This window comes from Hemicordylus capensis, chromosome 12 (genome assembly GCF_027244095.1).
Source record: "Hemicordylus capensis ecotype Gifberg chromosome 12, rHemCap1.1.pri, whole genome shotgun sequence".
In the NCBI taxonomy this organism is placed as follows: Eukaryota; Metazoa; Chordata; class Lepidosauria; order Squamata; family Cordylidae; genus Hemicordylus; species Hemicordylus capensis.
The window spans coordinates 10,565,103-10,589,925 of NC_069668.1; the positions used below are offsets into that span (position 1 = coordinate 10,565,103).

Consider the following 24,823-nt stretch of genomic DNA (forward strand, 5'->3'; position numbering starts at 1 on the left):
GGACCCTGCTTAGCTAAAGGGACAAGTCATGCTGGCTCCCACCAGACCAGCTCTCCTCTCTGCCTTCTTCTGATAAAGGAGTTTGAAGCTTGGCCATGGCTGCTAATGTTGCCAGGGCTATTTCTGTCCAAGATGTGGGTTCCTGGGTATAAATAGCGCACCGGGCTATTCTTTCTCTCCAGCCTGGCGGGCACAGCTAGATGAAATGCCTGGCAAGAAGCAGCTGCAAAGGAGAGGGCGTGTGGAGGGCAGGGACGACGCCAAGCGTGGAGTCTGGACCTGGGGGGAGAGGGCGTGTGGGCCTCACCGGCAGCCCTAGGCAAGGCTGCCCCCTTCTCCACGCTCCCCCCCCCCAAAAATTCTGGACTTGAAGTGGCCTGAACTCTGTTACTGAGTTAACACTATTTTTCTTTCTGGCTGGGGATCAGTGTTCTCTCTTACAGGGATTCCCAGATGTTGTGGACCACAACTCCCATAATCCCCAGCCAAAGGCCATTGTAGCTGGGGATTCTGGGAGTTGTAGTCCACGCCGCCGGGGAAACCCTGTGAGAGGGAACACTGTTGGGGATGGCAGGTGGTGTAGATCAGCGACACCGGGAGTAGCACAGGTTGGGAACCCGTGTTCTAGAGTAGGGATTCTCAACGTTGGGTCCCCAGATGTTATTGGTCTTCAACTCCCATAATCCCTAGCCCCAGTGGCCTTTGGTTGGGGATCATGGGAGCTGACGTCCAAAAACATCTGGGGACCCAACATTGAAAATCCCTGCTCTAGAGCCTTCCTGAATTGTTCCTGAGCAGGGGGGGTTGGAATAGACCACGTCCCAGGGTCTCCTTCCCACTCTGACCTTTGAGGATGCGATGGCAAACTGCAGCGGGCTCTTCTGAAAGGCCTCGTGCCTTAGAAGGCAGCGTAGTAGACCACCCAGGGGGGGTCAGCAGTCAGTTGCACCCCACCCCACCTGCCTGCACACCTTTTTTGTAGGTACGTATCCTGCTCATTCCATCCAGGATAAGGCGGTGATTCCATGGACAGGATCCCTGAGGCAGGGTCCAGCCTGGTTGGGTGAGTCATTTTATTGTTAAATGTATTGCTCTATTGCTAAATTGATGTACTGCCTTCCATTAAAATAATCACAAGTCATTCAGCAGAGCGGGGAAATATCCTCTCCCTCAGATCTGGGCCCGAGGCAGTGGGGCTGCTGGGCCAGTGAGCGCACCCCACCCCACCCCACCCCCCTGCCGGCTAGGGGTGACCTTGCTGGGTGCCGCCTGCCCACCAGCTTCCTGCACCTGGTCTGGTCACACACCGCTGCTATTTCGGAGTGGGAGAGATCGCTTCCCGTCCAGCGGCGCTGCTTCCCCAAAGGCTTTGCGCCGCCTGCGGGCACATTCCTGACCCCCGCGAGGGTCTGTGCATATTCCCAAGGGCAGAGGAGCAGCTCCGGTTACAAAGCCTCCGCTCCGCAGGCTCCCCTCTGGTGCTGGTTGCCGGAGATGCTGGCCTAGAAAGGGCTGCCGGTGAGGCCTGCCTGCCCCCTCCTAGGGAAGCTTCCCCACTTTTTTTGGGGGGGAGGGGGTCTGCTCTGCTGGAACAGCTAGATGACAGGCAGAAATTTGGCAGGTGGGGCCTCTTTTCATCACTACTGGGAAAGCTTCACCTGCTGAATGGCAGCCTGCTGTGCAGCGGTTTAAAGGCACTGGAACCCCGCCCAGAGGTGCTTTTATCCCTGGACTTAGGGGCCCTCCATTCCTCTTTAGTGCAGACAGAGGCGAGAGACTCCAGCCTACCACCTTGGGGAGCTGCTGCCTGTCAGAGTAGGCAGTCCTGCGCTAGAGGGACCAAGGGGCTGACTCGGTAGGCAGCAGCTTCCTATGTTCTTCATGCCCGCTCGCTCTCCCCACCCCCACATCTGCAGCCTCTGGCCTCCCAGCCGGAGGGCTGCAACCTCCGCCTGCTTAAGTCCTGGTGTGAATTGAACAGGCTACTCTTTCCATGACCTTTCCTGGAGAGAAGGCAGCTTTGCTGTCCCAGCAGACCGGTTGCAAAAACATGACCCGATAGTCCTTGTATGCAAACGTGGACCTCCACCACCCCCACCCCCGCTTGTTCTTTTCCCAGGAGGTCTTAAATAAACGCTGTTCAGTTCTCAGGGCAGGCAAAGGCATCCACGTTACTCTCATTTTCCTAACTGCAGCCTGGGATCTAAATTTAGAGGCGGGGGAGAAGCTGCTTGTGTGGGAGGAGGCGAGGTTTCGGGCTCACAGTCCTGGAGGGCAGGCAGAGTGAAGATCGGATGCAGATCAGATCGGATATCTGAACATCAGATGCAATGATGCCACTCGCTTGGCAGAAGGGATGGCCATGGGCACTTCAGCGGCCCCAAGGCAGAAAGTGAGCCCGCACGTTTTAGCTCAATCAACCCAAATGTTGGTTGATTAATCCCGAAGGGCTACTGAAGGAGGGCAGTTTTTAATCTCATTCGGACCCTTCCTCGCCTTCTGCACTCCAGAGCAATCGTGCCTGTGGTCCTCCTGGCCATGCCTATTGTGGGACTGTAGGCATCATAACTAATCCAGGGGCTTTCCATCTTGGGTCATAGGAACATAGGAAGCTGCCATATCCTGAGTCAGACCCTTGGTCTATCTAGCTCAGTATTGACTTCACAGATTGGCAGCGGCTTCTCCAAGGTTCTAGGCAGGAGTCTCTCCCAGCCCTCTCTTGGAGATGCTGCCAGGGAGGGAACTTGGAACCTTCTGCTCTTCCCAGAGCGGCTCCATCCCTTGAGGGGAAGATCTTCCAGTGCTCACACTTCTAGTCTCCCATTCATATGCAACCAGGGCGGACCCTGCTTAGCTAAGGGGACAAGTCATGCCGGCTATTTTTGTCTCAATCTCCAGAGAGTGGGAAAGTGACGATTCCTGATGTTCGCCACAGCTCTGTTTATACCTTTTTAGCAATGGCAACGAGAAGGCTATTTTTGTCTTGATTATAGTGAGATGAGAATTAATCCTTGGGGTTTAAAGGCGATGGCTGAGATTTAGCAATTTATAGCTGTGCCTTATGCTGAGTGTTTAGGGGTTTTGTTGATTTTACTTATTTTTAGCTGCTGGTATCCATGCCCGCTCGGGTGGCTGAAATCTTTTCCCCCTTTAGTTGCCCTTGGCTTCCTGGGGTCTGATGCCAGGGCTGTCTGGGTAGCCACATTGCTTATTCCTTTCCTGTTCCCTCCCTACAGCACACAGACCAAAGGCCGGAAGCATTCTTGGCTTTCCTCCTCTTTCCTTTAAAAAACAACAACACTTCTATCCAATATACAAACACAGCAAAAGGAGGAAAACACAGAAATACACATACACAAACCATACAAATATTGCTTTCTACTTATGGTTGTGGCGCACTGGGCATAATCACATCCAATCTCCAGTGTCATGGGTTAATTAACACACTGGAATAAAGTCCAAATGGATATTTTTATTTTATTTAACATATTTCTATACTGTCCAGAATCTGCGTCACTGGGCGCAGCCAAAACAATACAAATCAAATGACATTAAAAATGATTAAAACATTAAAATCGTTTCAACCCCAACATTCAAAGTATGAAAACTATAAATCTGGGCGAACAAATTGTCAGTGCCACTACGTTCCTTGTTTCACCCTGCAGCTGGGGACGTGGGTTCTGAAAACCCACGAAAACTCATGCAATGAAAGATTCCTTTGTTTCCAAGGCCGCCGCCTTGTTCTGATCTGTAGTAGACTAACTTTGATCCATCTAGCTCAGAATTGTCCCAAGCTGGGGATGCTGCCAGGGAGTGAACCTGGGACCTTCTCGTCCTGTGTGCTTTGCTTCTTTTCCTTCTTGCTTTTGCACCATGCCTCTTGCGTAGGAGGCCATGGTTTAAAACCGTTTGCCACCCTGAGTGCATTGGCAGAAACGAAGGATGTCTGTCCGTGCAGGCGGCCAGCCCCTCAGCCAACCCACATGGATTCTGCAATTCCACACCCACCTGGGGGGAAAGCACAGAATGGGGCAGCCGGCGGGAATGGGCCGGTGACGCCCGCCTGGCCTGATGGACAGACAGACACGCTAAATTTGGCAGCCGGAGATGGGAGGAACACGGCAGCCACTGATCGCACACACACACACACAAACGCACGCCTTTTGCTAAAAATGCTCTTAATGGAGCTCTCAGCAGCACAAATGAAAAGCGAAGTTAATATTTAATGTGGGTCTATTTTCCTGCTTGCTTTTTCCGTGACAGAAAACCCGACACGGGTGGGGTTTCTAAAAGGAGATCAGAGAGAGATATTTATACACCCCGCTGTGTCAAATCAGGCAGATGCTTTGCAACAAGGGTACATGGCGGGGGCCTCTTATCTTGCCTACGAGCTTGTAAGTCTGTGAAGGTTTCTTACACACACCCACACCCCTACTTGGATTGAAATGGCTTGTTTCGGTGTTAAGAGCCGTGTAGGGGGCCTGGCGGCAGATGATAGGGTCAAATGTGTGTGTGTAGATTCCAGTATGGGCCAATGGGTGGAAGCCTGCAGCGATTTCAAGTAGAGTCCAGGATCTCCCTGCAAAATCTCTGCAGCTGGATTTCCAGCCCCCAGGGTCCGGTTTAGCATGTTGATTAAACTCTGAAGTGTGTGATAATTAAGAAAAGCCCTTTCAGTTAAATAATAATGTTTTTTAAGAGGGTCATCTGGAAACCTGGAATTGGATTAGGCGGCTGCTGCCTGAAATAATGGAGTCCTGCCATTCAGAGCAGGGAGTCCTGAGCTAGCTGGCCTAGCTCAGTCTTATCTACTCTGACTGGCAGCATCCGATGCAATCTTTCTCAGTCCTACTTGGAGTCTAGAGAGGCTGCCAGGGTTTGACCTTACAAGGAATATTGGAAGCTGCCTTGCCCTGGTTGCATATGAAAGGGAGACTAGAAGTGTGAGCACTGTTAAGAGATTCCCCTTAGGGGATGGAGCCGCTCTGGGAAGAGCATCTAGGTTCCCAGTTCCCTCCCTGGCAGCATCTCCAAGACAGGGCTGAGAGAGACTCCTGCCTGCAACCTGGGAGAAGCCGCTGCCAGTCTGTGTTGACAGTCCTGAGCTAGATGGACCAAGGGTCTGACTCAGTGTACAGCAGCTTCCTGTGTTCTTATATTCTCGAATCCTCCTGCTTAGATGCATGCAATTATTCACTCAATCAGCTGTATTCAATCTCGCCCTGACTGGTACCACGCCTATACCAAAACACCACCTACTCCAGGGAAGGAAATTCATCCATGTGATGATGAGTGATCTGAGCGGAATTCAGATTGGGGGCAGTGGAGAGGTTGCAGAGTGTCCCACTGGACAGCCGTGGGGTGAAAGCAGCTTCATTTTTGTTTGAATTCCTGGAGAGATGCTGCCAGTCAGAGCAGATTATATTGAGCTGAAGGCCCAAAGGTCTGACTCTGTACAAGGCAGCTTAATAGGTTCATATTCGGTTCCAGGTTCAATCCTTGGCAGCATCCCCAGGTAAGAGTGGGGAAGACCCCTCCCTCTGACTGAAGCCTGAGAGAGCTGCTGCCACTCAGTGTCTGACTCAGTTGAAGGCAGTTCCCTATTCTGAGGTGCTAATCGAGAAGTGAATCTTGCCAACCAAGCCTGCTTGCTGTTTCTGGGACCCTGGAGGTGTTCGAATCCTCCTTCAGAGAAAGGATCTCTGGTACGCTGGCCAGGGAGCCCAACGGCACTGCCCCGATTGGCAAGCAGTTGGCCCTTATTTGCAAGATGTTTAACATATTCAGCTACTTGTAAATATGCCTGGCATGGCTTCCTGTTATTTTTAATGGACTTCCTACGCCACCTCCTTCCTCCCAACACAAAGTTACAGGACTGTTCTTACTGTGAGAGTAAGAGTGCAGGAGCAGGCCAAGCTGCCTTTAGGTCAGTTGGCAACCCTCAAGATGACACTGGGCAGCTTAACATTCAGGAGGGCTGCATGGGGAGAGAACCAAAAGAAGAAGAGGAGAACCCCCGGAGGACAAGGGCTCTTTGCTAGGGAAACGATCGCCTGGGTGGCTGCTGCTGCTATTTTGAGACAGCCGGAGGGCCAGGCATGTTTTCTGTCTCAACAAAGATACACAAAGCCAGAACAGCCAGGAAGCATGAAGTCCACTGAAGGCTTGTTCACGTCAGCGCACCATCGGAGCTGTCAGGCCAGCTTAGAAGCTGGAGGATGGCATGTCATAGGAACAGAGGAAGCTGCCATCTACTGAGTCAGGCCCTTGGTCTATCTAGCTCAGTATTGTCTTCACAGACGGGCAGCGGCTTCTCCAAGGTTGCAGGCAGGAGTCTCTCTCAGCCCTCTCTTGGAGATGCTGCCAGGGAGGGAACTAGGAATCTACATGCTCTCCCCAGAGCAGCTCATTACCCTAAAGGGAAGATCTTCCAGTGCTCACACATCAAGTCTCTCATTCATCTGCAATCAGGGTGGGCCCTGCTTAGCTAAGGGGACGAGTCATGCTTGTGACCACAAGAAGCCCAGTGAAAAGAACTCCTTCTCTTTGATGGGTCTGCCTCCATCAGTGTACATAGCCAGACAAAGCACAGGTCCCTGCCCGGAGGAGCCTACAGTGTCAAAACGGACAGTGGGGCAGACACGAGGCATTCCCGAACAATACCCAGAGTCAAAAGAGGGACTGTGCTTCAGTAGGGACTAGAAAACAGAGGGAGTGTGGGAACGATTAACAACAGATCCTGGGGTGATAAGTGTGTTGGCATAAGGTCACTGTGTTTGAGCAAGGCCTGGGTCTTAGGTGGGTGCCAGACCACCTGTATTTGGGCACCCCAAGGAGCAAATCTGCTTGGGCGCAGCTGCCGAATGGATGCCTGCACTCTGCAGCATGCAAACGGCGACACACTATCCTCGCCTTTGAAGACCCAGTTTAGGAACATAGGGGACTGCCTTGTACAGAGTCAGACCATTGGCCACTCTAGGTCAGTATCGCTGACACTGGCTGGCAGCAGCTTTTCCAAGGTTACAGGCAGGTGGGGTCTCTCAGCCCTAGCTTGGAGATGCTGCCAGGGAGGGAACTTGGAATTCTTCCCAGAGCGGCCCCATCCCTTATATCCGATGGTATCTTTGTCTCTCATCCAAAAGCAAACCAGGGTGGCCCCTGCTTAGAAAAGGGGCCCGTTCATGCTTGCTCCCGCAAGGTCAGCTCTCTTCCCAGCCCTTCCTGGAGATTCTGTTAAGGACTGAGCTGAGGACCACTTGTCTGCAAAGCAGATGCTCTGTGAGGGATGCTCTCAATGAAGCTTCCTTATTGAGCCTTTAGCAGACCCTCTCAGGGCTGCTCAATTTCGGCCCTCCTGCAGATGCTGGCCTACAACTCCCATCATCCCTGGCTTTTGGCTGCTGTGCTGGGGGATCATGGGAGTTGTAGTCCAGAAACAACTGGGGGCAGGGGGTGGGGGCTAAGTTGAGCAGTCCTGATTCTAGGACCTCCGTTTTAAAAAGTGTTTGGCGTGAAAAGCGTGTTTGGGGAGGAGTACAATCAAAGGAGGGAAATTCTCTAGATGCTTAAGGGGAGATCTGCACCCTAAGAGGGCTGACTGGATCAGTGGGGCAACCCAGAGAGAGAGAGAGAGAGAGAAACCTGTGTCTTTGGTGATCTAAGCCAGGTTTGAGGCAAGGCTACAGGACCTGGGGCTTTTCAGTTTAGAAAAAAAGACGACTGCAGGGAGACATGATCGAGGTCTATACAACTCTGCATTTTTCTTCTCCCTCTCACATCACACACATCCCATGAAATTGATTGCCAGGAAATTTAGGACCAACAAACGGGGGTACTTTTTCATACAAGGCATCATCAACTTCCAGCTCGCCTCTCCTCTTTCTTACCGGTCGTGGCTCCGGTGCTTTTTATCAGGGGCAAGGATTGCTGCCGTCAAAAGCGCAGGCGCAGAGCCCGTGGGAAGAGGAGGGGGCGGGCTCCGGGTCTCCTGCTCTGCGGGCTGACGTCAGCGCGGGTCGTGGCTTGCCGGGGTCACGTCATAGGGACGCGCCGCTCTTCTCGCGCGAGGCGGAAGGGCCGCTCCGCCCCGCTGGGTAAGGGCCCCCCGCCCCCCCTCGTTGGAAGTAGTAGGCTGCAGTCCAACCGGGTCAGCAGCTGGGGGGGTGGGGGGCTACGGCAGGAGGGGAATTCGGCAGGGTGCTGGTGGCGACGGGCTGTTTTTTCCTTCTCGCTCCTCCGAGAGAGACATAAGATGTCAACATATCTGTCTCATTGTGCTGTGAAGAGGCATGATCAGATTTGTCAAGTGGGCATGTTTTTACTGTCTTTTATCGGCTTCCTTTTAGTTCAATGGAGAGACGATCCAAACGGCCAAAAGAAGACAGGAAAGAAAATCTGGGCAGTGCGTTTCTGCCAATTCACAGATACCGGAGGAAACTGGTTGAGGCTGTTCGAGACAATTCATTCCTTGTGGTGACTGGCAGGACGGGGAGTGGGAAAACCACCCAGCTTCCTAAGTACTTATTTGAAGAAGGTAATTATTATTATTATTATTATCATTTGTGTTTATATCCTGCTCTTCCTCCAAGGAGCCCAGAGCGGTGTACTACATACTTAAGTTTGTATGTCACAACAACCCTGTGAAGTAGGTTAGGCTGAAAGAGAAGTGACTGGCCCAGAGTCACCCAGCAAGTCTCATGGCTGAATGGGGATTTGAACTCGGGTCTCCCCGGTCCTAGTCCAGCACTTTAACCATTACACCATGCTGGCTTGCGGAAAGAATGTGTCCTCCTTTCCAGTACTTGCGGGGGAAGTCCACTCGCTTAAGCAGTGGTTTTATTTCTATTTATTTATTTAACATATTTATATTTATTATAACATATTTGACTTCCCAAAAATGCAAGTCTTGGGACATTTTACATCAATACAGTAAAAACCACAAATAAAAAGGTTAAAACATCACAACAACCTAAAATTTAAAACAACGTCAAAACTGTTAAAAACCATCAGACGGTTAAAAAAGCTTCTAATTAAAAGCCCAGGTGAGCAAATGTGTCTTGACTGCCTTTTAAAAAGTTGTCAGAGATGGAGAGGTTCTTATTTCAGCAGGGAGCGTCTTCCAAAGCCTCAGGGGTCTGCCGTGGAGAAGGCCCGTCCCTGAGTAGCTCTGTAGTCTGCTCTTTTTAGTCTGCTGTTCTCCCATCCTGATGCACTAGGTGGCGGTAGAAGCTGCTGTCTGCTATCCAAGTATGCCTCAGCAAGGTTGTGGCTGCCTTCAGACCGTGTCCCAGGACAGAGAATCCTTTCCAAATGGACTTGTCGGTTGTGCAGTCCCTGTGGGTGGGCCACGGAGCCTGTGCGAGCGTGGACACGGTGCTGTCGGATCCACCCCTTTCTCATGCCATGCTGGGAGCTGATCAGACTTCTTTGGACCACCTGTGAGCTGGGGATTTTACCTTCAGACCACTCCACTCTCATCCAGAGCGCTGTATTTATTTATTATTTATTTTATTTATTGGATGTATGCACCGCCAAAATTAGAACTCTCAAGGCGGTCTCATCCGGAGCGGTATACTGCAGAGGAAGATCTCAGTGACCGACAAGCCATCTTTCTTGAAAGTTTGTCAGTCATCAGCACCGTCTTGCTGGTGAACCCTGGAACATGGCTTGCAATCCCCTGGGTTCGAGTCCTAGAGTGTTATTTGAGGTGGAAGGGACTTGGGAGGTCTTCTAGTCCTTGACGGATGGCCGTCCCGCCTCTGTTTGAAAGTAGAGCCCAGCGCAGCATGAGTCAGAGTGTTCCACTGTCCTGGAGTCCTTATACTTTAAAGGTAAAGTGTGCCGTCGAGTCAGTGTCGATGCCTGTCGCCCACAGAGCCTGTGGTTGTCTTTGGTAGATGAGATGATGCCTTTCAGCATCTTCTTACATTGCTACGAATTGGGAAATCTCTCCTTGTGTCTAGCCTGAATCTGTTTCCTTGTAATTTCAATCCATCGATTCTAATCCTACCCTCAGAAGCACAGTTTGCTCCTCCTCTTCCTAATGCAGCCCTTTCCGTGTTTGAAGACGGCTCTCTTATTCCCCGCTTAACTCGGCTTCTAATTGTGTCTAGGAGTATTCTGTGACTGTTCCGATATTCATTCGTGTGATTTTCTCCTGCATTTTTCCCAAGGAGTTCAGCCCGTGTCTGTGCTCATCCTTACCATACTTTATCCTCACAACGATCCTCCGAAGTAGGTTAGGCTGAGAGTGAGTGACAGGCCTCAGGGCACCCATGTCCAAGCAGGGATTTGAACTTGGGCCTTCGAGGGCCTAGTCCAGCATTCTAGCTGCGTTTCCCTGCCGGCTCTCCGTTATACGAGGAACTATGATTTCTTGCTTTCACAGATAACTCCCCCATAAAGTGTGATTGAAAACCAAACAAGAAAGATGGTCGGTTCAGGGTCTTTCTTTCCCCCCACCACTGTTCCTTCTAACAGGGATTCCCAGATGTTGTGGACTACAACTCTCATCAACCCCAAGCCAAAGCCATTGCAGCTGGGGATTCTGGGAGTTGTAGTCCACAACATCTGGGAAATCCCTGTTAGAAGGAACAGCGTCCCCCACCCCTTGGGAACTTGCGAGAGGAGAGTTGGTCTGGTGGTAGCAAGCATGACTTGTCACCGTAGCTAAGGGTCTGCCCTGGTTGCATATGAATGGGAGACTGGAAGTGTCAGCGCTGGAAGAGATTCCCCTCAGGGGATAGATCCACTCTGGGAAGAGCAGAAGGTTCCCAGTTCCCTCCCTGCCTGCTGCCAGTCTGTGAAGACAATACTGAGCTAGATAGACCAATGGTCTGACTCAGTATATGGCAGCTCTCTATGCTCCTATGCTAACTTGATGGACCCGTTCTGCTCCCTTCTGCAGGTTTTGCCAAGCATGGGGTGATTGGCGTCACGCAGCCACGGCGAGTGGCAGCCATGTCTGTGGCCCAGCGGGTGGCGGAGGAGATGAACTGCCCCCTGGGGAGCACCGTGGGGTACCAGGTGCGCTTTGAGGAGTGCAGCTCCGAGGTACGTGGCAGGGTCTGCCTTGCCCAGCCTTCCCCTTCCATGTCGGGGCCAAACCAGACTTGTTTTATGCAATGGGGGGGGGGCCCTGCATGCTTGGCTTTTTCATATGTGGAAAGTATGCTTTGGGGCCCCACTCTGGACTGGGACGAGTGTTCCCTCTCACAGAGATTCCCAGATGTCGTGGACTACGACTCCCAGAATCCCCAAGCAAAAGCCATTGGGGAAAAGACACTGGGGGAATGCGTGTTGCATCCACGGCCGTGCCCCTAACCCTCATGCCCACACGGAACCGCCCAGGAGACGTCAATCAAGTACATGACCGATGGCTGCTTGCTGAGGCAGATCCTGGCCGACCCGCTCCTCGCCAAGTACAGCGTGGTGATCCTCGACGAAGCCCACGAGCGGAGCCTGAGCACGGTGGGTGAAGGCCGGGGGGGCTTGTGGGGCGCGGCTGGCCCCTGGTCACCCGGGGCGAGCGGGGGCTGCGTCCGGGAGACCAGGCGGGGAGACCGGGGGCTTGTGGCGTTCTGGCCCTTCCGTTCCCAAGGCAGCTAGCAATCCGGAACGAGCATCCCGAAACGGCAAAGGACATAACAGCCCCCAAATCATCTCGGAATGATCTGGTTTTGCCTAGATCAGCGCTGACCCTTCCCTTCCGGCTGGATCTTCCTCACCGGGGCCAGAGGCTGCCCCGCTGCTCAGGGCCAGGATCACGACGGGAGGCTTGCGGGTGGCTGGTGGCCTTGTAGCTGGGACCCCCTGGGAGGAGCTCCCTTCAGCCGCTGCCCTCGGGTCCTCTCTCCTCCTCAGGATATCTTGTTTGGCTTGCTGAAGCAAGCCTTCCACCAGAGAGAGTCTCCCGGCAGGAAGCAGCCCCTCAAGGTGGTGGTGATGTCAGCCACCCTGGACACGGAGAAGTTCTCCGCCTTCTTCAGCCGCTGCGTGGTGGTGGACATCCCGGGGAGGAACTACCCGGTCGAGGAGGTCTTCTGCGGTCTCCTGGGCCCAAAGGACGCCGGAGGCTCTGCCTATGTTATGGAGGTGAGGGCTGGTTGGCTGGGCGCTGTCACCACCTGGAGGAAGAGGAAACCCTGGCTGGCTGTGGGGGCCAGGTGCAGGCCTCGCATGGCCAGAGAGAGAGAGGTGCTGCCCCTTCCCAGAGGCAAGCCCTCCCTGCTCCCCACTCTTGTCTCCCTCTCCCTTGCGGGAGAAACTGGAGGGGGGGGCACGCTCTGTGTGACCCCCCAAGTCGTCACAAGGTGGGGCCAGCTGTTCCCTCTTGCAGGGATTCCCAGAGGTTGTGGACTACAACTCCCTTAAACCCCCCCTCCCCCAAGCAGAAGCCATTGCAGCTGGGGATTCTGGGAGTTGGAGTCCACAACCTCTGGGAATCCCGTCCACAGGGAACATCGCTCTCCAGATGTGGTGGGGTTACACTCAGTGTTCCCTCTAACAGGGATTCCCAGATGTTGTGGACTACAACTCCCATAACCCCCAGCCAAAGCTCATTGCGGCTGGGAGTTGTAGCCGTCAACATCTGGGACCCCCTGTTAAAGGGAACACCGTAGAAGACTTTTCCACTCCCGAGTCAAGGCAGAGCGTGAACCTCAAATGCTTTTGGGGGGCAGAGCACGGGTCCCCCGCCCCATTGGTGCAGATGTCCCAGGAAGGCCGTGGGTGTGTGCGTGCGTGTGAGACCCGAGAGGAAAAGCGCTGCCGTTGCGCTGTGTGAAAGAGGATCTCCTCTGAGCCCCTAATCCTATTACCGCCTCCTGTTTCAGACAGTCAGAGTGACCTTGGACGTCCATTTGAACCGCCTGGCTGGAGATCTCTTGGTTTTCCTGACAGGTGAGAGTCCCTTCCTCCGCCCTAGGGTCTGGTGCTCTCGTCCTGGGCAGAACGAGGGCTTCCGATGGCCATGCCTTCAAGCCGGGCTGCACAACGTCCTCCCTCCGGTGCTGAACTACGTATCCCGTCATCCTTGACTGTTGTGGCGGAGGGGGGTTGATGGGCATTGTAGTCCGGCCATAGGTTGGGCAGCCCTCTTTTGAACAGATGCTCCTTGGATGCCGGCACCTTCCTTGTTGCTGTCCAGGAGCGGGACTCATTTTGGAATTCCCTACTCTGCAAGGTGCCGTTCATGCCGTTCTGGAGGCTGCATGCTGGAAGAAGGGGCCTCCCTTGTTCCTAGGTTTGTACAGCCCCTAGCGGATTTGGGTACTTCGGTAAATCCCAGGGAGCAACTCTCCCCGGGGGCAGAGCTGGGCAGCCTGTGTTCCCTCTGACCGGGATTCCCAGATGTTGTGGGCTACAACTCCCACAATCCCCAAGCCAAAGCCATGGAAGCTGGGGATGCTGGGAGTTGTAGTCCACCACATCTGAGGATCCCCGTTATTTTTTTTAAAATTATTATTATTATTATTATTATTATTATTATTAATTTTACATTTATATCCCGCTCTTCCTCCCAGGAGCCCAGAGCGGCGTACTACATACTTGAGTTTCTCTTTCACAACAACCCTGTGAGGTTAGACTGAGAGAGAAGTGACTGTCCCAGAGTCACCCAGCTAGTCTCATGGCTGAATGGGGATTTGAACTCTTTTGCTTTAGGGCAGTCCGAGATCGAAAGGGTCTGTGCGCTGCTCTTCCAGAAGGCCGAGGCGATTGACTACCGCTTCGATGTGCGCGACTGCTCCGTCGAGGGCTTGCTCATCTTGCCGCTGTACGGGTCCATGCCCACGGGTGAGCCTGCTGCTGTTGCTGTCACAAGGATGGCACCTTGCCTTCCTCTGTGTGTGTGTTTGTGTGCACATGCCTGTCTCAGGGCACTGTTACCTGTCAGGGCGAGGTCTGGAAGTAGCTGATGCAGGGCCTCCTGCTGGAGCCAAGCAGGCGTGGGTCTGGTCAGTGGCTGGATGGGAGACCCCCGGGGAAGCCCACAGAATGCTGCCCTGCGCTCCATCATGGCAGACACGAAAACACCAAACCGAAGGCCTCAAGTCAGGCAGCAGAGGCATGTTTTTGCGTTTCTGATGGCTTCTTCTGTGATCCCAATTGCTTCTTTTATCTGAAGCTCTCTTGTGTTTGTATTTGATTTCCTTTTATATCTGCTTTACGCTGTCCTGGTATTCCTGCACCAAATGACACTGACAGGTTGACTGATGAAATTGAATGAAGTGGGGGGTGGGAATATGTGTGTGTGGAGTGTGTGCGCGCGCACACACATAATATATATTTTCAAATCCTGGACTTGTGTGTGTGTACACTCACACACAAGTCCAGGATTTGAAAAAATATATATAAATATAAATAAATAATGTGCACAAGTCCAGGATTTCAAACAAATCCCCAGACTTTTATTGTGCAATCCCTGCACCTAATTACATACAGACACACTTCACACACAGAAGATCTTTTTCCTGTGTTACTCAATGATTTGCAGTCATTTGTAAATAAGCAAATAATCATGTCTAATGGAGAATCTTGTCTGTTTCCATTGCTCAGTTTCAGCCAACGTTGCCTTCAATGCTTGACCCCCAGTTTTCTCTGTTTAGATCAGCAAAGAAGAATTTTCCTCCCACCTCCTCCGGGGATCAGAAAATGCGTGGTGTCCACCAACATCGCTGCCACGTCCCTGACGGTGGAGGGCATCAGGTTAGCTCTTCTGCCCTTTCCGCGTGTCTTAGGGCCAAGAGTCAGAGGAGGCTTTGTCTTATTGCACGTGTCTCTCACTGGTCTCGTGTGAGGGCTCACTCGTCTCATGGCAGGCTCATGCTTAGGACCCAAATGTGCAGGGATCCAGCATCCGAGGCGTCACTCGCTAGCCAACTATTACTGGTGGTCGCCAGCAATGCCCTCCCTCCCCTCAGATCCTTTTCTGGCCCCGAGGCAGAGGGCTAAGGAGAGAAAAGCAGAAGGTCCCAAGTCCCCTCCCTGGCAGCATCTCCAAGATCGGGCTGAGAGAGAGGTTCCTGCCTGCAACCTCGGAGAAGCTGCTGCCAGTCTGGGTAGACAATACTGAGCGAGATGGAGCAAGGGTATGGACCTCAGTATATGGCAGCTTTCTATGTTCCTAAGGGCGTCTTCTGTCACTCGCAATGAGAGATGGAGTCCGTAGGAAAGTGGGAGGCCTCTCCTCCTGCTCAAAAGGGATTCCGGCCGTTTCTTACCTGCTAAAAAATGGCAGTGGGATAGAGACCTCTAGGGGAGGAGATCTGTGTGAGGCTGGGTGTCTTGCTTGCCTGAGGGCTCGGGGCACTCACCACTGGCGAGCTGTCAAGGGGATCAGTAGGCGTCTGCTAATGTGGCCTGATGGACTGAAGAGCTCCCCGATGCCGAGTTGTGTGACTCACCTTTCTGTCCCTCTCAAGGTACGTGGTTGACAGCGGGTTTGTGAAGCAGCTCAGCCATAACCCACGAGTCGGGCTGGACACGCTGGAGGTGGTGCCCATTTCCAAGTAAGTTTGACGCCGCGTGGTGGTATCCTGCACTTAGAGAAGGAAGCACAATGGTGTGGTCACAACAACCCTGTGAAGTAGGTTAGGCTGAGAGAGAAGCGACTGGCCCAGAGTCACCCAGCAAGTCTCATGGCGGAATGGGGATTTGAACTCGGGTCTCCCCGGTCCTAGTCCGGCACTCTAACCACTACACCATGCTGCTTTAAGACCTTCACATTTATTATGTAGAAACAGATAATACTTTGTCAAAACGTTGAAAATGTTGTTAAAAGCATGTTAAAAACAAATGTACGTTTCCTCGTCAAACGCCAGCCTCAGTGATGGAGACGGAGGAACAGTGCTGAGGCTGGTGTTTGAGGCCGAAACGTATGTTTGTTTTTAACATGCTTTTAACAACATTTTAAACAATGTTTTTACAAGGTATTGTCAGTTTCTGCGTAATAACTTATGAAGGACTTAAAGGGGTAAAAAGTGCACTGGAAAAAGGGTTTCTGCGTGTACCTTTGGAAGAGAAGTGGTGGAAAGCAAGGGTAGATGTTGTCAGGAGTTCTTCAGTGGGAAACCATCCTGGAGGTGGAACAGGCCCCAAATGATCTGCACCACAGCGCACGCATCAGCCTTGGGGACTTGGTTCGTGGAAGGTCGGATGGGTTTCCCCTTCACAGTAGCGCTTAGGAACAGAGGAAGCTGCTGTATGCTGAGTCAGACCCTTGGCCTACCTAGCTCAGTGTTGTTTACACAGTCCGGCAGTGCCAGCTTTCCCCAGGTTCCAGGCAGGCGTCTCTCTCAGCCCAGTCTTGGAATCTTGGTGCACTGTCCCATCATCGGATCTGAAACAGGGATTCCCAGATGTTGTTCACTACAACTCCCAACATTCCCAGCTCCAGTGGCCTTTGGCTGGGGTTTATGGGAGATGTAGTCAGTAATGTCTGGGAATCCCTGTTAGAGGGAACACTGCTCTGAAATGCCAGTTTTGCTGCACGTAAGAGCCGCACGGAGTGTTCTCTCCCCTGGCAAGAACTGCGATTTAGCTCACCTCTTCCTCCCTTTTTGCCCTCCTCAGGAGTGAAGCGCTCCAGCGAACTGGCAGAGCGGGCAGGACGGCGCCTGGGCAGTGCTTCAGGGTGTACAGCGAGGAGTTCTGGGCGCAGTGCATGCCTGACCACATGGTCCCCGAGATCAGGCGGACCAGCTTGACCTCCGTCATCCTGACCCTCAAGCGCCTCGGCATCCACGACGTCATCAGGTAGCCCGTCTTGTGGGCGGGCCGAGAGGGGAGGGGAAGCAGGCGGCTGGTTTTGCCTCGAATAGGAAGTGGCCTTCTACCGAGTCGGACCCTTGCTCCATCTAGCTCAGTATGGTCTACACTGACTGGCAGCCTCTCTCCAAGGTTTCAGGCAGGAGTCTCTCCCAAGCCCTACCTGGAGCTGCTGCCGCCAGGGACTGAACCTGGGACCCAGCGTTCCCTCTAACAAGGATTCCCAGCTGTTGTGGACTACAACGTGCAGAATCCCCAAGCCATTGCAGCTGGGGATTCTGGGAGTTGTAGTCTACAGCGGCTGGGAATCCCTGTTAGCGGGGACACTCAATTTGGGTCCTTCTGTATGCCTCGTAGAGACCTTCCCATGGAACTTATCTGTAGCTTGTGACTTGTGCAGCGATTTGTGCAGCCAGCGCTATCCATCGGGACCAAACCCTTCTTGCTTTCGGGCGTAGGTTTCCCTATTTGGACCCCCCAGAGGAGAGGCGCGTCCTGGAGGCCCTCAAGCAGCTTTACCAATGCGGCGCTATTGACAGGTACACGGCTGGGTGTCCATGCTTCCAGATCTGCTCCCATAGGCCCTAGCAGCTCGTGGATCCCTGCTGAAGAAGGCTCTCTGTGCTGGCCATTTTGGTTTTGCTGGGGCACACTTCTGGAGGGAAGCCCCTTCTCATCAGGCAGGGACCCCACTGGGTCCAACAGCCAGGAAGTTAGGGGTGCGAGCTGTGAACCGAGATATCCCCTCCACCGCTGCCCTCATTTCCAGCAGCCAGTGGTCCACTCAGCCCTGACGGATGCTGTACTATACACACACACGCTTTTGGCTGAGGGCCGTGACGAAGGCTGCAGTCCTAACCACGCTTGGGAAGTTTTTGACAAGCCATCTTTGACGATTTTTTAAAAAATCTTTAAAAACGCATCTGTTCACCCACCCAGGCTTTTAGTTAAATTCTCTTTTAAGAGTTGTAACATGGTTTTAAATTCTTAAATTTAAATTTTGTTGTCATTTATTTTAACTAACGTTTTACTTTTTTTTTGGTCCGTCATCTTGTTTTGTTGCAAACCACCCAGAGACATACGTTCGGTAATTAAAATAAATCAGTTGCGTTGAAGCCAGGGGAGTTTGCTTTCCCATCAACATGCCCTGGCTCGTGCTATGCACGTCCTTGTGTGTTGGGGCAGCACGTTTGGCCTGGGAAGGTCACCCAGCCCGGCTCCCAATGAGCCACCAGTGGGAAACTCAGCCCCTTTCTCTCTCCTCACCCCTCCCCGCCCCTTGCAAATCGCAGGAGAGGCCGTGTGACCAAACTGGGCGAGTTCGTGGTGCAGTTCCCCCTCCCGCTGAGCCTGGCTTGTGCGGTCATCAAGGCGGCCTCCTGGGATTGCGACGACCTGCTGTTGCCCGTCGCAGCCATGCTCTCGGTGGAGAACGTCTTCATCCGGCCAGGTAATGCCCCCTTAGCAAGCTGCCATCCCTCGGTGGAGCCCCAGGCCCCAGAAGCGAGGCCGGCTTCCGCCCGTGCTGACTCCGCAGAGGCGCTGGAGGGCAACTCCGAGGACCTTTGTCCCTCTTCCCCACTCGGGCTGGTGGCGCCCGGGTCGTTATCTCTGTCACACATTAACTGGGGACTTTTTGGCTGAGTTGCAAAACGTGGCACGGGCGAGTGACTGATAGCCCAGGGGCCCTTTACCTCGTGTCCCGAGATTCCGTGGTCTGGCAGCACCCCTCGGCCTCCGTGTCGGGGGAGTCTCAACAACCCTAGGGATCCAAGCATGCCCCCTCCCACCATTATAGGAGGACAGCATTGTCACTTCCCAGGGCCCCGATTGAAGGAGAGAACAAGAAGAGCCCTGCTGGATCAGGCCCAAGGCGTCCTCTCCGGTCCAGCATCCCGTTTCCCACAGCAGCCCACCAGATGCCTCTGGGAAGCCCACGGGCTTCTTGGTCCACAAAGAGAGGGGTGGGTGGTGGGGAGGGCTGGGCCTTCTGCCTGCCCTCTCTGCTGGGCGTCCTTCCCCCTAAGCAGAGACACTCTTGAGGATGGGGTTGTGGACCTCAGTGTGAAGAGGAGGCTCTCTGCCTACTCTCAGCATCATGAGGACTCCTCAATACGGAAACGGCGTCGCCTCGGAGCCTGTCCCGTTCAGTGTGCCTGTAGTTCAGGCCTGCTCAACTTAGCCCGCCCCTGCCCGTGTTTGGACTGCAGCTCCCATAATTCCCAGCCCCAGTGGCCGATAGCTAAGGATTATGGGCCAACATCTGCAGGAGGGCCAACACTGGGCAGCCCTGCTGTCGCTTGACCCTGTCCACAGTTCCTCAGAAGTCGGCCCCGTCCTGCTGCGACCCCCAGGCCCCTTTCTGCCCCGCCACACCTGAGCGTGGAGCCAAACCCAGCTGTCTCCCGAGCGTCTCCGCTGGGCTTCTCGGCTCCTGAGCAGGGCCGGCTCCCTCCGTGCCTGGAGATGGGCGCTCTCTCGAACGAGGAAGGCGGGGCTATGCCACCGGCCAGAGTCCCAGCGCCAAGGTCTTCCAAGGGCCGGGCTTCCCACCGTTGTCTTTCCGCAGGAGATCCTCCGAGGCAGGTGGCCGCCGAGCTGCGCCACCAGGCGCTTTCCCTGCAGGCGGGAGGATGCAACGACTTCCTGACGCTCCTGCGCATCTTTGAGCAGTGCAGAGCCAGGTGCCCGGAGGGACGGGACAGGAGGGTGTCCAGCGGGGCTGTTCTGTGCTGTGGGGCGGCGGGGAGAGAGAGGCGGGTCTCTTAGTAAGAGGAAGGAGGGGCGGCTTCCCCAGGGCCACAGTCGGTGGAGACAGCCCTGTAACGGGACGCTGCCGTCCCCCGAGTTCAGACCCTGGCTCCATCTAGCTCAGATGTGTCTGCACCGACTGGCAGCAGGCTTTCCTAGCCCTACCGGTAGATGCCGCCAGAGACTGACCTTGGGACGTGGGTCCGTCTGGTTCAGTGCCTTGACTGGCTGCAGCTCTTCTGGCTTCCAGGCAGAGAAGGGCCTTTACCAGCCTGGACAGGAGATGACGCCCGGGAGAGGAGAGCGGGTCTGGTGGTAACAAGTGTGACTTGTCCCCTTTGCTACGCAGGGTCCACCCTGGTTGCATATGAATGGGAGACTTGATGTGTGAGCACTGGAAGAGATTCCCCTCAGCTAGGTTGCAAGTCCCCTCCCTGGCAACATCTCCAAGATAGGATAGAGAGAGACTCCTGCCTGCAACCTTGGAGAAGCCGCTGCCAGTCTGTGAAGACAATACTGAGCAAGATAGACCAAGGGTCTGACTCAGTATAAGGCAGCTTGCTATGTTCCAGGGATTGAACCTAGGCCCTTTGGCATGCCGTACAGGGGCTCTACCTCAAGATACGGCCTTTCCCCCAAAGCCCTGAGTCCATCAGATGGTGGGGGTTTGCAGAACGGGGCCTAAGGGAGGTTTTGGGATACTCTGTGCTACCTTTGTACAGTAAGAGGCAACACGGAGCTTTTCCATATCTTGTTGTTGATTGTTTGTATCAGCATATAAAAGTAAATGCAGGGACTAAATCTGTTTCTATTTATTTATTTATTTTATTGTTAAATTTAAATTTTCATTAAAAACAATCACAGGGTGGTTCACATAGAAAAAATTAAAACAAGACTATAAAAGTTACACAATTAAAATATCATGCTAAAATATGAAAACAGATCTAATTAATCATCTTGTCTCCTTCTTCCCTGCTGCCACCCAGTGAGTCCCCCTCAGCTTGGTGTCAAGAACACTGGATCCACTGGAGAGCTATGAAGCTGGCATTTACGGTGGAAGAACAGCTGCGGGAAATTGCCAGTCAGCTTAAACAAGTGAGGAGATGCCCCTCGCTGCCCGAGGGCCCTGGTGTTTCCATTCCATATACCCAGTCAGACCACTGGTCCATCTCGCTTAGTATTGCCTACTCAGACTGGCAGCGGCTTCTCCAAGGTTGCATGCCTTGTCCCCTTAGCTAAGCAGGGTCCGCCCTGGTTGCATATGAATGGGAGACTTGATGTGTGAGCACTGGAATATATTCCTCTCAGGGGATGGAGCCGCTCTGGGAAGAGCACCAGAAGGTTCCAAGTTCCCTCCCTGGCAGCATCTCCAAGATGGGGCTGAGAGAGAGTCCTGCCTGCAACCTTGAAAGGAAGTGGGTGGCCGGGTGGGTCCTCTGGCTGCGACACAGGCTCTCCAGTTGGCGTGTGTGTGATGAGCAAAGGTGTCCTCTGGCCCCCAGGAGGCTTTCTCGGCTGGGCAGTGCAGGCTCTCTGGGGGCCCCTGGCCGTCCCTGCAGCTTAGCTCCCCTCCCCGACCTGTCCCTTCTTATCTCTCCAGCGGCCAGACTTCCCAAGAGAGCATTTTGATGGCTCCCGAAACGAGATCCTGAGGTGGTGCCTTTGTGCGGGGTATTTCGCCAATGTCGCCAGAAGGTACAGAGGGTCATGGCGGCGGGGTGAGGGGGCTTGTGAGCCTGCCCTGGCTGGGGTGGGGTGGCGGGTCCTGTGCAAAAGTCCCTCTCCGTTGATCGGACCGCTCGTCCCTTGGTTTTTAGATCTGCAGGGAAGTCCTTCTGCACCATGGATGGGCACGGCAGTACCGTCTACATCCACCCTTCGTCCACGGTAAGATCCCGTTCTCTGTGAATGTACTTTATTTTATTTTATTTAAAATACTCATACCCCGCCCCTCCAGTGGACTGCTGCTCGGGGCAGCTCACAACAATAAGATAGACACAGATGCAATGAAAGTAATAAAATTAACTAATTTTTGTTTAAAGTCAGATTAAAAACCACAATTGTTCTTAGGTTCAAATGAAAACGGAAAATGATAAAAAGCTAAAGAACTTACCAGATATAACCAAATAAGAATGGAACATTAAAAAGCCTCCTCCGGTGCCCGGCGTGGTGCGTCTTGGTGTGGCGCCGTTCCTGGAGGCCTCTCAGTGTCTGTGTCTTCTCCTCAGCTCCACGGCCAGGAAGGCCAGTTGGACTGGGTCCTCTTCCATGACGTCCTGGTGACCTCCAAGGTGTACTTGAGGACCGTGTGCCCCGTCCGCTACGAGTGGGTGAAGGAGCTGCTGCCCAGGCTGCACGCCATCGATGCCTCCCAGCTCAGCAGCGTGGCGCGGGAGGAGGTGACCGAGGAGGAGGTGGAGAGCTGGAAGCACAAAGAGAGTCTCCAGAGGCTGAGCGGTGAGCAGCTTCCACTGGGATCCCCCTGCCTTGGTGCCGCCCAAGCACTGCTTTTGTGCTGTGGGAAATATGCAGGTGGCGACATAGAGACTTGTGTGACCTGGCGCCCCCCTCCTTAGCAGGAAAGGTGGTGGCTCTTCGTGATGCTCTGGCCTTCGCTGGGGGTGGCTGATTCTGTCTCGGATGCAATTGGAGCCTCGGGGCATTCTGAGACAGAGGTGCAGCGGAAAGACTCCCTCTGAAAAGAGCGTGCTTGTCGTCTCTCTGTCTGAGTTACTGTCCAGTCCAGACTTTTGCTTGCCGTTTCGACTGGGAACCAAACTGTACAGAGAGAGAGGAGATATTTGGGACAGGATGCACTCTCTTGGGGTTTTTGCCACAAGAGAATAGCCGGGCCACCCCACTGCCGTGCGAGACGGCCGTTGCTGGGAGCAGAAAACGGCACAGCGACTCGGATTGCTGCACTGCCTGTCCGGCAGCTGCTCATGTGTGTGCAACGTTTTCGTTTTGGCAGCCCCACAAAGCAAGAGTCCTCTGGAGGAAGGGGCCTCTGTCTCTAATACATAGTTTAAATAAATAAATAAAAATAAAATCAATATTTGCCCCGCTCTGCGGTGCTGACTGGCGGTGGGCAATGTTCTTTCTCTGCAGAAAGAACGACGGGCGAAGCTGCCAAGAAAATGGAGAAGAGGAATGACGACCGGTCCGTCTCGGACGCCCGTGCACGGTACCTGGAGAGGAAGCAGCAGAGGACGGAGCGGGCCGACTCGTCTTCGGAGCCAAGGAGCTGATGCAGCATGAAGGCTGCCCTGTGTTTGCGCCATGCAAGCCCCACCACTCGCGGTGAAGGAAAACCAGTGGTGGTGGGGACTTGGGGAGAAGGAGCCAGTTGACTCCCCACTGCTGTGCTCAGGGCAGGGAGGAGAGGCAGGGCTAGTGAGTAGGAATGTCCGTGTTGCCCCCGAACAGCATTTGCTCAGGCACACATCTGGAGGGGATCTGGTGGTGCTGTGCACAGCTGGGTGTCCCTTACATTTGGGACGACGTGGTTTCCCTCCCACAGAAGACAGTGGGGGGTCCCTCTGTCCGGGAATTCCCTCTGCAATGATTCCAGATTGGGCACTCTGGGGTGACCTCTTTGGGGGCCAAAGTGCTGTAGAGGGCAGCGGTGGGAGCTAGGACCCTGGAGATTCTGAGCTGTCACCTGGAAGTCATTTCCTCCTGGTCTTTGTGGAATAGATTCCGGTTGTGGCGGTCTTATAGAGAGATCAAGCTCATTGTTGTCACCGCCAAAAGTGTGGGCAGGACTATTGCAGCAAGTTTAAAGCCTTGGGTCCCCGGTGGGCATGGGGCCGCATTTCTCATCACCCTCCAGCCACCGTGGCCAAAGGCTGATGGGAGTTGTGATCCCACCACAGCTGGGCTGGGATGTTGGGAGTCCCTGGTGTAAATAAACCCCGATGGGTTTCCTTGCTTCACAAACACTATTTGTCGGAGGAAAGTGTCTCTTGGGGTTCCTCTGGGTGGTGCATGTTGAAACCGTGGCTGGCCACGTTCCCTTTTTCTTTGAGCACAGCGAAGAAGATCTAAGAAGCAAGTTCAAACGCTTTTCTTATGTCCTTCAGTTTGTTCTCTTCTGCAGTGTGATTAGATCAATGGTGGTATTTTGTTTCTGCTCTAGAATTGTAAAATGCTCTTCTCTTTGGTGTAAAAAAGAAAACACCACCACCCAGATTTTATTTTTCTACATTTGCTATATAAATCCTGAAACTGAGTCCCTTCCTGCATATGAGTGATGACTTAGTGCTTCTCTCTTTCTGGGCTGGCCCCAGGATTATAGAGACCCTGAGGAAAGGATGCCCTGAGTGGGTTGCCTTCACCTAGAAAAGTGGTTCCTCTTGCAGAGGATTCCCTCTCGCTGCCACTGAGCACCTTGAGGCTTCTCCCACCTGGGTCCCTGGATGTTGTTGGATTACAATGGCCTTCAGCTGGGGATGATGGGAATTGTAGTCCAGTGTCCACTGGGGACCCAGATATGAGAAGTTGGCCTCATATGAGTCATGACCGATTGGCCTTGCTGGGGTAAACTATGGTTGCAGAGTTTTTAACAGCTGATTAGGGTGGCTGACCTCCCGGCTTCCTTCCTGCTGGGCAGCGCCAAGAGATTTCCCCCCATCTATTTCTAGCCAAGTCCTCTATTTTTACATCGGGATTAAAGGAGATGACGCTAGCGGGAAAGTCTCGCGTAAGAAACGGCCACCCCATAAACCACTTTCTTGGGAGACAAGCCAAGGCTTCCCCAGAGGTGTGGGTCCCGCAGAAGCCAGCTGGTGCGAACGGGAATCTCCTCCGGCCAATCGGGCAGCAGACCTTCCCTGTAATGTGTCCTCCAGGCTACGGGGTTAGAAGGAAGCTCATGGGAATGCTCAGGAGGTGGAAACTCCGTGGTCTTCTTTGCAGGGCTAGCATAAATCCCTTGAAGAGGGAGGATGATTCAAGGGGGATTATGGGGCAGTCATTGGGCAAGCCACAGCTGAAGCCTATCACCCTCTGTGGTGGATAATTCTATGTGCATCAAGTGAAGGAAGCCTCTGTCTTCCCATGGGCCGCAAGATATGGATCATAGGAAGCTGCCATATACTGAGTTAGACTATTGGTCCATCTAGCTCAGTATTGTCTTCATAGACTGGCAGTGGCTCTGCCAAGGTTGCAGGCTGGAATCTCTCTCAGCCCTGTCTTGGAGATGCTGCCAGGGAGGGAACTTGGAACCTTCTGCCCTTCCCAGAGCGGCTCCATCCCCTGTGGGGAATCTCTTACAGTGCTCACACTTCTAGTCTCCCTTTCACAT

The 24,823-nt window shown here is 53.5% G+C and overlaps 1 protein-coding gene across 7 annotated transcripts; it reads left to right on the plus strand.

Moving 5' to 3' along the window:
- The first annotated feature begins 761 nt into the window (after positions 1-761).
- DHX40 (DEAH-box helicase 40) lies at positions 762-23,750 on the plus strand. 7 transcript variants are annotated; one of them, XM_053274572.1, is made up of 19 exons: positions 766-1,063; positions 8,346-8,533; positions 10,907-11,052; positions 11,350-11,469; positions 11,863-12,093; positions 12,834-12,900; positions 13,184-13,243; positions 13,663-13,794; positions 14,607-14,706; positions 15,423-15,509; positions 16,573-16,755; positions 17,226-17,306; positions 18,060-18,217; positions 19,337-19,451; positions 20,505-20,613; positions 21,119-21,213; positions 21,336-21,405; positions 21,747-21,975; positions 22,627-23,750. In XM_053274572.1, the coding sequence occupies exons 1-19, from the start codon at positions 1,026-1,028 to the stop codon at positions 22,764-22,766; spliced, it is 2,349 nt and encodes a 782-aa protein (XP_053130547.1). In that variant the 5' UTR covers positions 766-1,025; the 3' UTR covers positions 22,767-23,750. The 7 variants fall into 7 exon arrangements, with proteins under 7 accessions (XP_053130552.1, XP_053130550.1, XP_053130547.1 ...); XM_053274578.1 differs by lacking the exon at positions 766-1,063 and adding an exon at positions 7,802-8,093; XM_053274573.1 differs by lacking the exon at positions 766-1,063 and adding an exon at positions 8,118-8,146.
- The last annotated feature ends 1,073 nt before the right edge of the window (positions 23,751-24,823 follow it).